General features: G+C 41.3%; 1 protein-coding gene across 1 annotated transcript in view; it reads left to right on the top strand.

The window, feature by feature from the left end:
- Positions 1-8,295: 8,295 nt before the first annotated feature.
- LOC121386644 (myosin-6-like) overlaps positions 8,296-14,514 on the top strand; it is a 97,876-nt gene continuing 91,657 nt past the window's right edge. Inside the window, exons 1-3 of the mRNA XM_041517621.1 lie at positions 8,296-10,793; positions 12,442-12,504; positions 13,823-13,975. Of these exons, the coding sequence (XP_041373555.1) occupies positions 8,525-10,793; positions 12,442-12,504; positions 13,823-13,975 (2,485 nt within the window). The 5' untranslated portion in view covers positions 8,296-8,524. The remainder of the gene's footprint in view (positions 10,794-12,441; positions 12,505-13,822; positions 13,976-14,514) is intronic.

The following is a 14,514-nucleotide window of genomic DNA, read 5'->3' as shown; positions in this document are numbered from 1 at the left end:
ATACCTATCCCAACAACCTTCCTTCATATACATTATAAATAGTGTACCCACAACAGTTGTATGGATTACCTAGGAAGGATGGGGGGGGGGGGGGGGGGGGGGCGGATGACACCGTGTCAGGATGCGTTAGGGCGAAGGTGGTTTACGGCTGTTAGGTTTGCCTGGTAGGAGGCCTGCCCCGCCTACACCCCCGGCGCGCCCTACCCATGGAAATCCGGCTCAGCAATTTTGGGTACTTTTCTGGTATTGGAACATCAGCAACCTGTCCGCGAAGTCCACCCGTTTGCGAAACCTCCTTCCAGGGCCTAATTAAATACATTAATTAGAGCACCGGCCAAAGATGTCCCAATTGGGACCAGGTACGGCCTGAAGCCATTATCAGTAAGATCTGGCGCATGACGTTTTAAGGCAGGTTAAAACGTAATGCAGGTCAGGTCATATTACTCGTATATAACATGATTTGGCGGCCGTACAACCTACATCAACAACAACATTACCAATATTCACATCGCACGCACGCACGCACGGATCTGGGGGTAATAAAGGTTTAGAAAAAAAGAAAAAAAGTTACTACACGAATATCGATTTGCTTGATCAAACACCCACCTTCCAGGAAACTAGTCCTAGTTTCGGTTTATATTCCAGGTATAAAAACCAGTTGTATTGAATTTTTTCTGTTGCCAGAATGTCTTATGAGGGTAGGTACCGTAGTTAAATTAATAATGTTAATATAGTGTTATATAGTGTGTTTGTATCTCTGTTTCTCTCTCTCTGGGTCTCTCTCTGGTGTTTGTGTGTGTATGTGTGTGTGTGTTCGTCAGTGTGTATGCATGTATGTGAGTACGTCGGTGTAGGTGCCTGTGTGTATTCGTGTGTGTGTGTGTGTGTGTGTATATATATATATATATGTGTGTCTGTGTGTATGCATGTATGTGAGTACGTCGGTGTAGGTGCCTGTGTGTATGCGTGTGTGTGTGTGTGCATGGGCGGATCCAGGAAATATTTTTAGGGGGGGACCAAAAAAGAAGGGCACATTGACTCGTCAAAAGGGCACCTTACTACAAGTTTTGATATTTACAATTAATATGAATTCCTACAGTTCTACGTCATAATATACTAGCAATAATGAAGTAAATTGGCGTCACTCGCGTTAGAACCTCAATGGGGCCCCATTGAGACTCAATAACACAGACACATAGCTGCAAGCTTGCGCATGTACACGAAAATCTTGATTTCATTTATCTACAATATAATTATTGTTTACTTAAAAAAAAAAAAATTCTACAAACAAAAAGGGCACTTGGACATTTTGAGGGCACTTGAACAATTTTTTTGGGGGACGCGTCCCCCTGTCCCCCCCCCCCCCCCTTGGATCCGCCCATGGTGTGTGTATGTGTGTGTGTGTGTGTGTATGTGTGTGTGTGTGTGTGTGTGTGTGAATTTACTGAGCACAAGTTGCAGCAAGTAACATAGTCCAAAACACCTGCTGTCACATCAGTTCGACCTCAGAATCATATCTATGTATAGTGGGGCAGCTAAAGTAGTGTTGGAAATAGAATAAACTGACAAGTAAATATTTTGTAAATACCTATTTAATGATACTCTACCTAATTTAGCATTTACTTGTTTTGGCTCTCATTGATGTACAAGGTGGTGTTTACTCTTGAAATTAAAATAAAGTTGTCACTAAACAGGAGATTTGTCACCTTTATTGGAACAGACTAACACATTTTGATGATATGTGTCAATTTCATTTACCCTTAAACAAACTTTTAATTTATAACTTTAAGTTAACTTATTATTTTGAATCGCAGCATAAGTTATTAATTATGGCCAGCATATTTAGTGAATATAAATTCAATATTAGTACATTAGAAATGTACACAATCTTGCAACAACTTAAAGGTCCTATATCATTGTTATATGTGAGCATTTGTTTGTGATAAAGATTCTCCAATAAAAAAAAAGAATTCTACTAGTATATTTTTTTTGCCTATAATCATTTATATAATTCATATAGTTAAAGGTGTAGTCTTTAAATGTTAAAGCAAAATGTAATAAAAACATGATTTGTAATAAACAAACTCACAAACTGAGAATGGTTCTTGACAGTTTTGCTAAAAAGTTACTTATAAATGTCTACAAATATTTTGTTTTTGAGAGGAATAGGGGTAAACTGTCATCAGAAACAGTCCCTCATATACTCTTCAAAAGAAGAAACGCAAAACCACATTGTCGTAACATTTGGAGAATTGATTTAATTATTGAATGGCGAGTCCGATAATTACCAAATGTTGCAGGATTGTTCACAATTCACTCTAGTCCATTGTGACACACCACCAAGGTCAAGGTCATCTGGAGTCAATACCGGGTGTGGCCTCCGCGTGTGTTGACAACTGCCTGGCACCGCCTGCCCATTGAAGCAACCAGAGTACGGATGACGTCCCGGGGGATGGTGGCCCACTCGGCCTGCAAGGCTGCTGCCAGCTCGGGCAGGGTCTGGGGCTGTGGTTGTCGCTGTCGGAGGCGTCGGTCCAACTCGTCCCATAGATGCTCAATTGGGTTCAAATCCGGTGATATCGATGGCCAAGGAAGGACATTAATGTTGTTGTTCTGTAGGAAAGCCGTTGTGAGACGTGCTGTGTGAGGCCTGGTGTTGTCATGTTGGAACACTGCGTTGGCGTTGGCCATAACTGGAACGATGTGTGGCCGAAGGATCTGGTCAATGTAGCCCTGTGCATTCAGGTTGCCCTGCACGTGGACCAGGTCAGTTCTGCCAGTGTGTGAGATGGCTGCCCACACCATGACACTACCCCCGCCGAATCTGTCCACTTCCTGCACGCAGTTTGCCGCATAACGTTCACCACGACGCCTATACACGCGACATCTTCCATCATGACGTCGGAGCAGAAATCGGGACTCGTCACTGAACCACACCTGTCTCCATCGCAGTTGAGGCCATTGTCGATGAATCTGGCACCACTGCAGTCGGAGTCGACGGTGTTGTGGTGTTAAGATGACACCTCGAACTGGACGTCTGGCACGAATTCCTACCTCACGTAGGCGGTTCCGTACGGTCTGGTCGGATATCCTGCGCAAACCTGGTATTGCTGCGGCTGTGGAGGTGGCAGTAGTCAATCGTTCCCGAAGGTGGCGTACCCGGATGTAGCGGTCCTGCCCGGGGGTACTGACCCGTGGTCGACCGGATCTAGGGAGGTCACGTGTTGATCCATGTTGCTGGTAACGGTCCCACAGTCTGGAGATGGTGCTTTGGGACACATGGAATGCCCTGGCAACGGCCGTTCTGGATTCGCCTGCGTCTAGTCGGCCGATGGCATTGTTTCTCTGCGGTTCACTGAGACGTGGCATGTCCTGGATTGTCAACTGTCGGCCAGATACAGAGGCCAGGCAAGCGAACACCCTGCACTTTTATACTGTCGGTGTTCATGTTGCACGTGCAGACAACGCACGTGCAGTGGTGACATGGTTTGCACGTGGCTGCGTTTTTGCGAATATTCACATTTTGGAACTTTATTGTACAGTAGCTGCGTTTTATCGAATGTAACCGTGGGAATGTGTTTGGGACATGCAATGACCTTATATTCACAAAGCATAAACCGGTAGGAAACATAAAATCGGAGTTATAACCCATTTGTACCCTTTTGCGTTTCTTTTTTTGAAGAGTATATATCGTACGTGAAACTGTCATTGAAAGGAGTTCAGTTGATATTGGTCGTTTTTATTTTGTTATTGGCAAAAACTATCGTGAAAATGTAAAATGAAAGCTTGATCGCGAATTATTTGAGCCGCGAAAATGTTTGCTTATACATACGGTATTATCGACTAATTAACAGCTTGGCGTTTTTAATTTTGAATTGCCTCGGCAAATAATGTTCCGGTAAAATACGTATATATATCGTTTAAGAATTATCAATTTTCACAACTAAAATGAACACCGAATACGTTGGAATGATCAGCCAAATGAGGAATTTTTCTCGGGCTTCAATCGCACTTTGGATCAGACATACAAATCAACTCAGGAAAGACTAAAAAAATCACTTTGAACAAGTTAGATGACCAAGCTGCTTAGCATAACCATTGATAAATATTATTCAGAAATATGTTGTACTATAAAAATTAAACCCTGACATTTCTATGCTATTTTCTATATAGCCAAAAAAAACCAAAGTGAGATTCTATGGGTGTGTGTGTGGAGGGGGAGGGGGGAGGCAACTGCCCCCCTTGACCTCCGGAGGATACGGCTTTGTAAGCAAGTGGCAGTGATGACCCTTCACATGTACTGTTCTGTACTTGTTTTATTTTGGGGTAAGCAGCCCACAATACATATACATGTATAAGAAATATGCAATTTTATTGAAAAGAATGTGTTTTATTCATGTTTACTCATTTTATTAAAGTGCTAATCAAATTCCAATAGTTGCTAATCAATTCTCCATCCAGTAGGAAAAACTGCTAATCAAAAATTTAAAAACAAATTGCACCCTGCACACACACACACACACACACACACACACACACCAACAGGCAACACACACAGAGCCACACACACAGCCACAGACACACACACACAAACACACACACACACCAACAGGCAACACACACACACTTGTGCGCTTAGACTAGCAACAAATTAATGTCTAGCGCGACTCATTTTTTGAATCGGATACGACGGCCATCGTAGAAGTATACGACGAAAATCGAGTTGTATGTGTGTGTGTGTGTGTGTGTGTGTGTGTGTGTGTTTGTGTCAATTTACTGAGCACAAACACTCTCTGGTGTTTGTGTCTATATATATTTGTGTGTTTGAGTGTGTATGTGTGTGTGTGTGTGTGTGTGTACGTCGGTGTATGTGTCTCTGTGTGTTTGTTTATATATGTGTGTGTGTGTGTGTGTGTGTGTCAATTTACTGAGCACAAGTTGCAGCAAGTAACATAGTCCAAAACACCTGCTGTCACATCAGTCAGAATCATATTTATGTATAATGGGGCAGCTAGCAAAAAACGTTTGCACTTTTAGCTAAAACTCAGCACATATATACCGTGACCCATTATAAACATCAGCAGCACCCCTTGGTGGCCATGAAGGGTCTACAAATCCCCCCCCCCACCTTTCCATACACACATACACACACACACGCACACACACACACACACACACACATACCACACACACAGCCACATACACACACGCACGTGCGAACTATGAAATGTGTTTTGGTGTGTTGATAAACAGACCTGAACGTTCTTTACTAGGATGTCTGTGATCAAAACGTATGTTTCAGGTTCACCTACTTTTTTTTTAAAGAATGGATATATTGACATGGCAAACCCCTGCATCCCTGACATTAAATCAATTGTGGAAATAACACAGTGGCTTAACTGGGGGCGGGGGCGGGGGCGGGGGAGGGGGGTGGGGTGGTGGGGGTGGTGGTGTGGTATGGATCAAACATTAAATTTTTTATATTTCCTCTCAAAATCTGTGTGGTCCTTGGCCGTATATCTGACGACATATAACTGTAAATAAAATGTGTTGAGTGCGTCGTTAAATAAAACATTTCTTTCTTTTTTCAATTAATGATAATAATAACAATAAATTAATTTCTAAGACTATATTAATATCACAAAGTTGATATTATTTACAGGTCTTGTTATGCTAGGGATACACTATGCGATAAATCGTGCGTGCGCTTTGATTAACATAAAGACATCTGCACGTGCTCCTCGCTGTCACTTCGAGAACCGACAGACATGCAAGAATCGATAAACGATTTCCACGAACACACTGACAGTAGGATAGTTAGTCCTATTATAAACAAGCGGATACCAGTGTATTATAAACAAGCGGATACCAGTGTATTTGAAACTATTTATGTTTCCATCATAAATCCACAGCCTTAAGCCGCCACATATATATTATACAAACCATATTATATTTGGTTTATTTGAACTTCCCCCACACCTTTAAAAACCCCAACCAATTGCACAGAAAAGCACCCCTTCTTAAAAACATGGTTATGAGCTTTAACAGTATGGTAAATTTAACAGACACAGCGGAGTATACTAAGGGAGACTGGAAGACTTTAGCCACCGCACCCAACCCAAACACGACACTCCTATCCCGCAGGCAATTATTCTGAATCAAAAACGTATTATTGATATTTCCCGCAGTTACCATAAGGAATTTTACTTGTGTGTGTGTGCGTGTGTGTGTGTGTGTGTGTGTGTGTGTGTGTGTGGTTGTTTGTGTGTTGTGTTTATCTGTCGATATATGTGAGTGTGTTATATGTGTTTGTGCATGTGAGTGTGTGCTTGTGTTTTTGTCAGTTGATATATATATATATATATATATATATATATATATATATATATATATATATATATATATATATATATATATATTGGAAAGTAGGGGTAGGGAGGGGGTAGGGGTGGCTAAGAAAATAATTGTGCACTTGGTTTTAACTTGGCCCATTACAAACATTTTGAGATATGGAGCCAAGTCAGCAATGCCTCCTGGTGGTCAGGGAGGATTTACAAATGTCCTCCTTTCCTTGTTTGACATCCTTAACGTACAAATATCTGCAATTAAATGCATAAAATAGTTCTCATTGTTATAATGCTATTTATATTTTAACTGTAATTTTGAATAGTTCAGATCCATGAAGGCAAACTTTCTAGCGGGTGGGTGGGTGGAATGGTGGTGGGTAAGATGCTGGTGGTGGTGGTACAGGGGGAATATAGTGGTGGGGGAGGATTTGTATTTCCACTCATATGTAACATGCACACCAAATATGAATCATGTATGTATGTATGTATGTATGTATGTATATATGTATGCCCACAAATGACAGTCAGGTCAGATGTCGGGATTAATGTGCTTATATCAATTTAATGTTCAGAACGAGAGGGGTGGGGTCATGTTAATAAAAAAAAGGTAAAAAGAAGAAGAAAAGGTAAAAATTGTTTATACAAATGATTAGATTAAAGTTCATTTAATTGACGGTTAAATAAACTTTAACTGGACACATAGATACCATCACACAATATAAACAGTCAACAGGACCCCTGGTGGCCATAGGAGGATAGCATAAATGCCTACCCCATGAAGGAAGTTGTTATAAATAATTGTAATAGTTTACATAATACTCACTCCAGAATAAGATACATTTGGATGCAGGTTTTAAACAACATATTTGTTAATATCTGGGTTTATAGATGAATAAAAATGTCTCTGTCTCAACCACTGAATTTTCTCAACCATTCATTAAACTACTATAAACATCACCTGGACATGGTTTTAAACAACATATTTGTTAATATCTGAGTTTATAGATGAATAAACATGTCTCTGTCTCAACCACTGAATTTTCTCAACGTTTCGTTAAAATACTATAAACATCACCTGGACAAGACTTTAAAAATTAATCAGTAAAATTGTGATATGTTGAAGTAATATTACATATATACATGTATTCAATACGGTAAATAACTCTCCACCATTTAACAGGGCTCGAACTTACGACGGCATCGACAGCAATTGCCGTAGTTACAATATGATTTACCATTGATCACAGGTTTCACTGATGGCAGTTTTTGCCGACAGATAAAAATTATTGCCGTTGGTTGAAGAGACTATTTTTGGTTTTTATATTTGTTGCAAAATTTATTGATTTAAAATTGCCATATAGGTAACACATTCTTAAGTTCTAGCCCTGCATTATCCTGTACACTATTTATTTATTTTATGTTTATGCTTGTATAAGGCCCATAAGTTGTAAAAACATAAGGCTATAAAGAAGGAATTAACAAAACAAAAAAATACCCCCCCCCCCCCCCCAAAAAAAAAAAAACCCCAAAAAAACCCCCCAGAAACATCTATAGTCCTTCCATCATCCTACAATTTTTTTAAATATTATTTTTGTAAATAATTTCAGTTTGGTTTCACATAAGAAGAAAGGTAAACATGTTTTGGAAATGACAAAAAGTACTATTTTTGAGTGCAAGTTGCATTTCATTTCATTTCAATTTATTTTCGTGCTTATATCCAATTAAGTTTCAAACATGCTGTCTTGGGCACACACCTCAGCTATCTGGACTGTCTGTCCAGGACAGTGGGTTAGTTGTTAGTTGGTTAGTTGGTTAGTGGTTAGTGAAAGAGAAGAGGGTGTAGTAACCTTACACCTACCCATTGAGCCCTTAGGAACTCGCTCTGGTTTGGAGCTGGTACTGGGCTGCGAACCCTGTACCTACCCAGCCTGTAGTCCGATGGCTTAACCAAGTTATGAAACAATCAGCTGAGAAATAAACAACTTGTAGTAAATTCCATAGTACTAAAAAAGATGTTCCCTGTGGCACGGACTATAGCTAGTGTATCGGAATTATCATACGTTTAACTTCAATCAGCCGGTGGTAATTAATCAATGTGCTGTTAAACGAAACCAACCTTTACTTGTGTTTATGTTGCAGGTCGAAGTGCGGGAATAGAATCCACTGAAGGTGACAGTATGGAACAGAAAAACGGTGCACACGACATTACAGGACAAAAAACAACAAAAGGTCAGAACATGGAACAAGAAACCCCTACAAGCAAAAGTAGGGGACAAGAGCCTGTTGATTCCACTGCAGGTGACAGTGTGGACCAGAAAAACACTGGACACAACATTATAGGACCAGGAACAATAAAAGATCACAGTATGGAACAAGAAACCCCTAGAAGTGACAGTAGGGGACAAGAAACTATTGAAGATGATAGCAGATGTCAAGAAAATGTGGCAACTGAAGTCAAGGTGCAAGGAAATACTGGGAGTGACAGTGAAGAACAAGAGGCCACTGTCGGCGATGCTACGGAACAAGACCCCAATGGGAGGGACAGTGTAGAACAAGAGGTCACTGCGGGCGATGGTATGGAACAAGATCCCAATGGGAGTGACAGTGAAGAACAAGAGGCCACTGCACGTGATGGTAAGGAACAAGATCCCAATGGGAGTGGCAGTGAAGAACAAGAGGCCACTGAGCGTGATGGTACGGAACAAGACCCCGATGGGAGTGACAGTGAAGAACAAGAGGCCACTGCACGTGATGGTACGGAACAAGACCCCAATGGGAGTGACAGTGAAGAACAAGAGGCCACTGTGGGCGATGGTACGGAACAAGACACCAATGGAAGTGACAGTGTAGAACAAGAGGCCACTGTGGGCGATGATACGGAACAAGACCCCAATGGGAGGGACAGTGTAGAACAAGAGGTCACTGCGGGCGATGGTATGGAACAAGATCCCAATGGGAGTGACAATGAAGCACGAGACCCTGCGTGTGATGGTACAGAACAAGACCCCAATGGGAGTGACAGTGAAGAACAAGAGGCCACTGTGGGCGATGGTACGGAACAAGACCCCAATGGGAGGGACAGTGTAGAACAAGAGGCCACTGTGGGCGATGATACGGAACAAGACCCCATTGGGAGGGACAGTGTAGAACAAGAGGTCACTGCGGGCGATGGTATGGAACAAGATCCCAATGGGAGTGACAATGAAGCACGAGACCCTGCGTGTGATGGTACGGGACAGCATACCACTGCGAGTGACAAAGGGGAAAGGGGAAACCTTGTAGGAACGGGACAAAGAACCATTTTAGCTGACAATATCACTCCAGGTGACACCATGGGACAAGACTCCACTCCAGGTGACACCAGGGGACAAGACTCCACTCCGGGTGATATCAGGGGACAAAAAACCACTCCAGGTGATATCAGGGGACAAGACATCACTCCAGGTGAAAGTACACAACAAGAAACGTCTTCAGGTGAAGGAATGGGACAAAATGTGACTTCTGTTGGCAGCACAGATGTAGCAAACACCTTAGCGCGAAGCAAAATACTTGTGCCAAAGCCAAACACGGCAGACGTTCATCTAGATTTAAATGAGGATCAACACCACTTAACATTAAGATTAAAGCAAATGCAAAATGAAAATGAGGAACTGAGAAAAAGTTTAGCTGATCAAGAAGAGACAAACAAGCGGTTTCAGACAGACAGAGACGATCTCATTCAAAATTTAAACAAATCACAAAAGAACTTAAAACAGGCACAAAAAGAAAATGACGGTTTAAAGGATATGTGTGCTGAAGACAGGAAACAAAGTAACCTGTTGCGGGAAGAAAAGGATATTCTTAACCAAAGGTTAAATGAAGAACAGAGTAAGCTAGAACAGTTACACAAGGAACACGAACATTTGAAGAAAGACTTTACAGAAGGAAAGGAGGAAAATGAGCAGTTACAGAAAGAAAATGAGCAATTTAAGATTGATCTGGCCAAAGAAAAGAAAAGCTATGGGGAGTTGATGGCAGAAAAAGAGAATCTTATTGAACATTTAACTACAATAGAACATAGTCTAAAACAGCTACAAACCCAATATGAGGAACTAGAGAAAGTTTTAGCTGAGCAAAGGCAAAGCTATGAGCAGTTAAAGGCAGAAAAAGATAATCTTATTCAACATTTAACTACAATAGAACATAGTCTAGAACAGGTAGAAAACCAATATGGAGAACTAGAGAAAGTTTTAGCTGAGCAAAGGCAAAGCTATAAGCAGTTGAAGGCAGAACAGGAAACTCTTATTCAAGATTTACAAGCAGCAAAGCACGACTTAACACAGACGAATAGCTTGCTGAAGGAAAAAGAAGTCGCTATTAAAGTATTTGAAAATGAATTGGAAGAAGGCAAGAAAACTACTGATGGACAGGCTTGTCAGTTAACTGCTGCAACCACGATCGTTGAAGGTAATATCATCTATCTCTGTGTCCATATTTAGAACTTAATTTCAAAGACCAGTTTCCATCTTGTACCATTTAGACATGTTTAATACTGTAGCCAGAGGCAGGGAAGATTTGAGTCACTTCCCCATCGAAGGGGTAATTGAGTCAATGACTCATAGGTGTTAAAAGCCCCAAACTACCGGGATGATGCACTGCCTGACCAGTTTCAAGGCAAATTAATGAAAGCATTCTGAGAGTATACTGGTAAAGCAATACATGTCCTAAATTCAGAGTACTGCTAAAGCAATATATGCCCAGTGGTAAAGTGCTCGCTTGATGCACGGTCGGTTTGGGATCGACCCCCCGTCAGTGGGCCCATTGAGCGATTTCTCATTGCAGCCAGTGCACCACGACTGGTATATCAAAGGCCATGGTAGGTGCTATCCTGTCTGTGGGATGGTGCATATAAAAGATCCATTAATTGCTACTGATGGGAAAATGTAGCAGGTTTCATCTAATACTACAAGTCAAAATTACCAAATGTTTGACATCCAATAGCCAATGATTAATAAGTTAATGTGCTCTAGTGGTGTTGTTAAACAGAACGAATTTTAACTTAAAAAACCCTCAGTTTTTCCCTGCTTGTCTATGGACCAAGCACACACCTCGGCTATAAGGTTTGTCTGTCCAGGACAGTGGCTAATGGTTAGTCCGAGAAAAGCACACACCTCAGCTATTAGGTTTGTCTGTCCAGGACAGTGGCTAATGGTTAGTCCGAGAAAAGCACACACCTCGGCTATAAGGTTTGTCTGTCCAGGACAGTGGCTAATGGTTAGTGCGAGAAAAGCACACACCTCGGCTATTAGGTTTGTCTGTCCAGGACAGTGGCTAATGGTTAGTCCGAGAAAAGCACACACCTCGGCTATTAGGTTTGTCTTGTCTAATGTCCAGGACAGCTATTGTTTGCTACATGGCTAATGGTTAGTCCGAGAAAAGCACACACCTCGGCTATTAGGTTTGTCTGTCCAGGACAGTGGCTAATGGTTAGTCCGAGAAAAGCACACACCTCGGCTATTAGGTTTGTCTGTCCAGGACAGTGGCTAATGGTTAGTCCGAGAAAAGCACACACCTCGGCTATTAGGTTTGTCTGTCCAGGACAGTGGCTAATGGTTAGTCCGAGAAAAGCACACACCTCGGCTATTAGGTTTGTCTGTCCAGGACAGTGGCTAATGGTTAGTCCGAGAAAAGCACACACCTCGGCTATTAGGTTTGTCTGTCCAGGACAGTGGCTAATGGTTAGTCCGAGAAAAGCACACACCTCGGCTATTAGGTTTGTCTGTCCAGGACAGTGGCTAATGGTTAGTCCGAGAAAAGTGTGTTTTGTTTAACAACACCACCAGATGGGGAAAATGCTACAGATTTCCACTGACAACTAATATATGAGAATGACCTAATGCTTGACATCCAATAACCGATGAATAATTAATCAATGTTCTCTAGTGGTGTTGTTATAAAAAAACAAAAAACTTTAAGCTTTAATAACAAGACTTGTTTTTTTAAAAACACTACTAGACCATATATTGCAATGACCATATATCTTCCACCAAATAACTCTCATTGGCTGTTAATTAAACGCATACATTATGGCACTATTCTTTTCTTTATTGGACAGATTGCGTCCCAGACTTTGACAGTGAAGATGGGTGGACTGTTTGTTCAGACAGCCAGGAATCTGGTAAGGAATCGCAGTCCGAGTCGGACACTAAACTGTCCTCCGTCTATTGACAGATCTCCCTATAGCCCACTCACCAAATGGCTACCAATGATGTTAAACATGGCGTCATGGCTAGGCCATGGGTCAACATGCGTTGAAGATCAGTTTGGGAAGTAAGTCGAGGAATGTTTTTTTAATCCACATACCGACACATTTTAATTACATTTATATGGCGTCGAACATATAGTTTAGGACCAAATAGATAATTAGAGAGGAAACCCGCTTTCAGCATGCAATGGGCTACTCTGTTCAAGCAGCAGCAAGGGATCTTTTACATGCAGCATCCCACAGATAGGATAGTACATACCACGGGCTTGGTTACACCAGTTGTGGAGAACTAGCGACAACGGGTTTCCTCTCCAAATGGGTCCACCGGCGGGGATCGATCCTAGATCGACCGCACATCAATCGTTCGCTTTGCCACATCTTGTGGGAATAAAACACACTGACAGGGTTGTACCATGACCAAGATTCACAAGATATCTAGGAGGTTCGAGGAAATGCTTTGCTGTGAAAATTAAAAAATAAGATCCCAAACCGATCGTGCATCAAGTGAGTGCTTTACCACTGGTTTAATGACACCACTGGGGTATTTCTCGTTCCAGCCAGTGCACCACAACTGATGTAACAAAGACCGTGTTATGTACTATTCTGTCTATGGGATGGTGCATATAAAATATTCCTTTATATACATGTATGCAGCTAATTGAAAAGAATAGCCCATAAAGTGGTGACAGCGGGTTTCCTCTCTCAATATCTGTGTGGTCCTTATCCATATGTCCGACGCCATATAACCATAAATAAAATGTGTTGAGTGCATCATTAAATAAAATACCGGCCTCGGTGGCGTCATGGCAGGCCATCGGTCTACAGGCTGGTAGGTACTGGGTTCGGATACCAGTCGAGGCATGGGATTTTTAATCCAGATACCGACTCTAAACCCTGAGTGAGTGCTCCGCAAGGCTCAATGAGTAGGTGTAAACCACTTGCACCGACCAGTGATCCATAACTGGTTCAACAAAGGCCATGGTTTGTGCTATCCTGCCTGTGGGAAGCACAAATAAAAGATCCCTTGCTGCTAATCGGAAGAGTAGCCCATGCAGTGGCGACAGCGGGTTTCCTCTCAAAATCTGTGTGGTCCTTAACCATATGTCTGACACCATATAACCGTAAATAAAATGTGTTGAGTGCGTCGTTAAATAAAACATTTCTTTCTTTCTTTTTTCACTAAATAAAACATTTCCTTCCTTCCTTCTATTAAAAATAAAATCTTCCACAGCTAAGAGTGAGGACCGAAGTGATTATGGTCAACTGGAGCAGACGAGAAGTGAGAATGATGACTCGCAGTTCAGCAGACGTGAGATTGGCCAAAACAAGCAGATTCCGGGAACCTTTGGATATTCAGCTCGACACAAACAGATGCTTGTTGAAGGTCAGTAAATGAACAACAAATTGAAAATTTCACAAGTAGATATAATTAATTAAAAACATGTATATATAATCATGTTGACTTAAATCTTTTGTTAAAGATCTAATATCATTTCAATTTATCTTCGAGCAGGTGTCCAGTTAAGGTTCAAGCATACTATACTGGACATACCTCGCCTATCTTGGTTGTCTGTCCAGGATAGTGGGTTAATATAAATTATTGTTAATGGTTAGTGAAAAAGAAGTTGGTGTACATGCACTGTTCGAGATTAATGGTATTCCGATATCCCGGGGATACAAGAATTTAATTTTGAATACCAGACTTCAATAACCCAGTATCCCACTGGGATACTGTATAATATTGTTTTGTTTTTTCTAATCCTGCATTTTTATTTTTCGCTGAAACAATGAAAGTCTTCATTTATTTGTTACGATGTTATTTATGAATTTCATTTAAGTGGGATACTAAATTCTCAGGTAGGATACTAGATTTTGAAATGTTAGTATCCAACTGGGATACTGCCCCAAAATTTTAATCTCGAA

This window comes from Gigantopelta aegis, chromosome 2 (genome assembly GCF_016097555.1).
Source record: "Gigantopelta aegis isolate Gae_Host chromosome 2, Gae_host_genome, whole genome shotgun sequence".
Taxonomy (NCBI): Eukaryota; Metazoa; Mollusca; class Gastropoda; order Neomphalida; family Peltospiridae; genus Gigantopelta; species Gigantopelta aegis.
The sequence above is the reverse complement of the archived record's forward strand: the minus strand, read 5'-3'. Positions and strand labels throughout refer to the sequence as shown.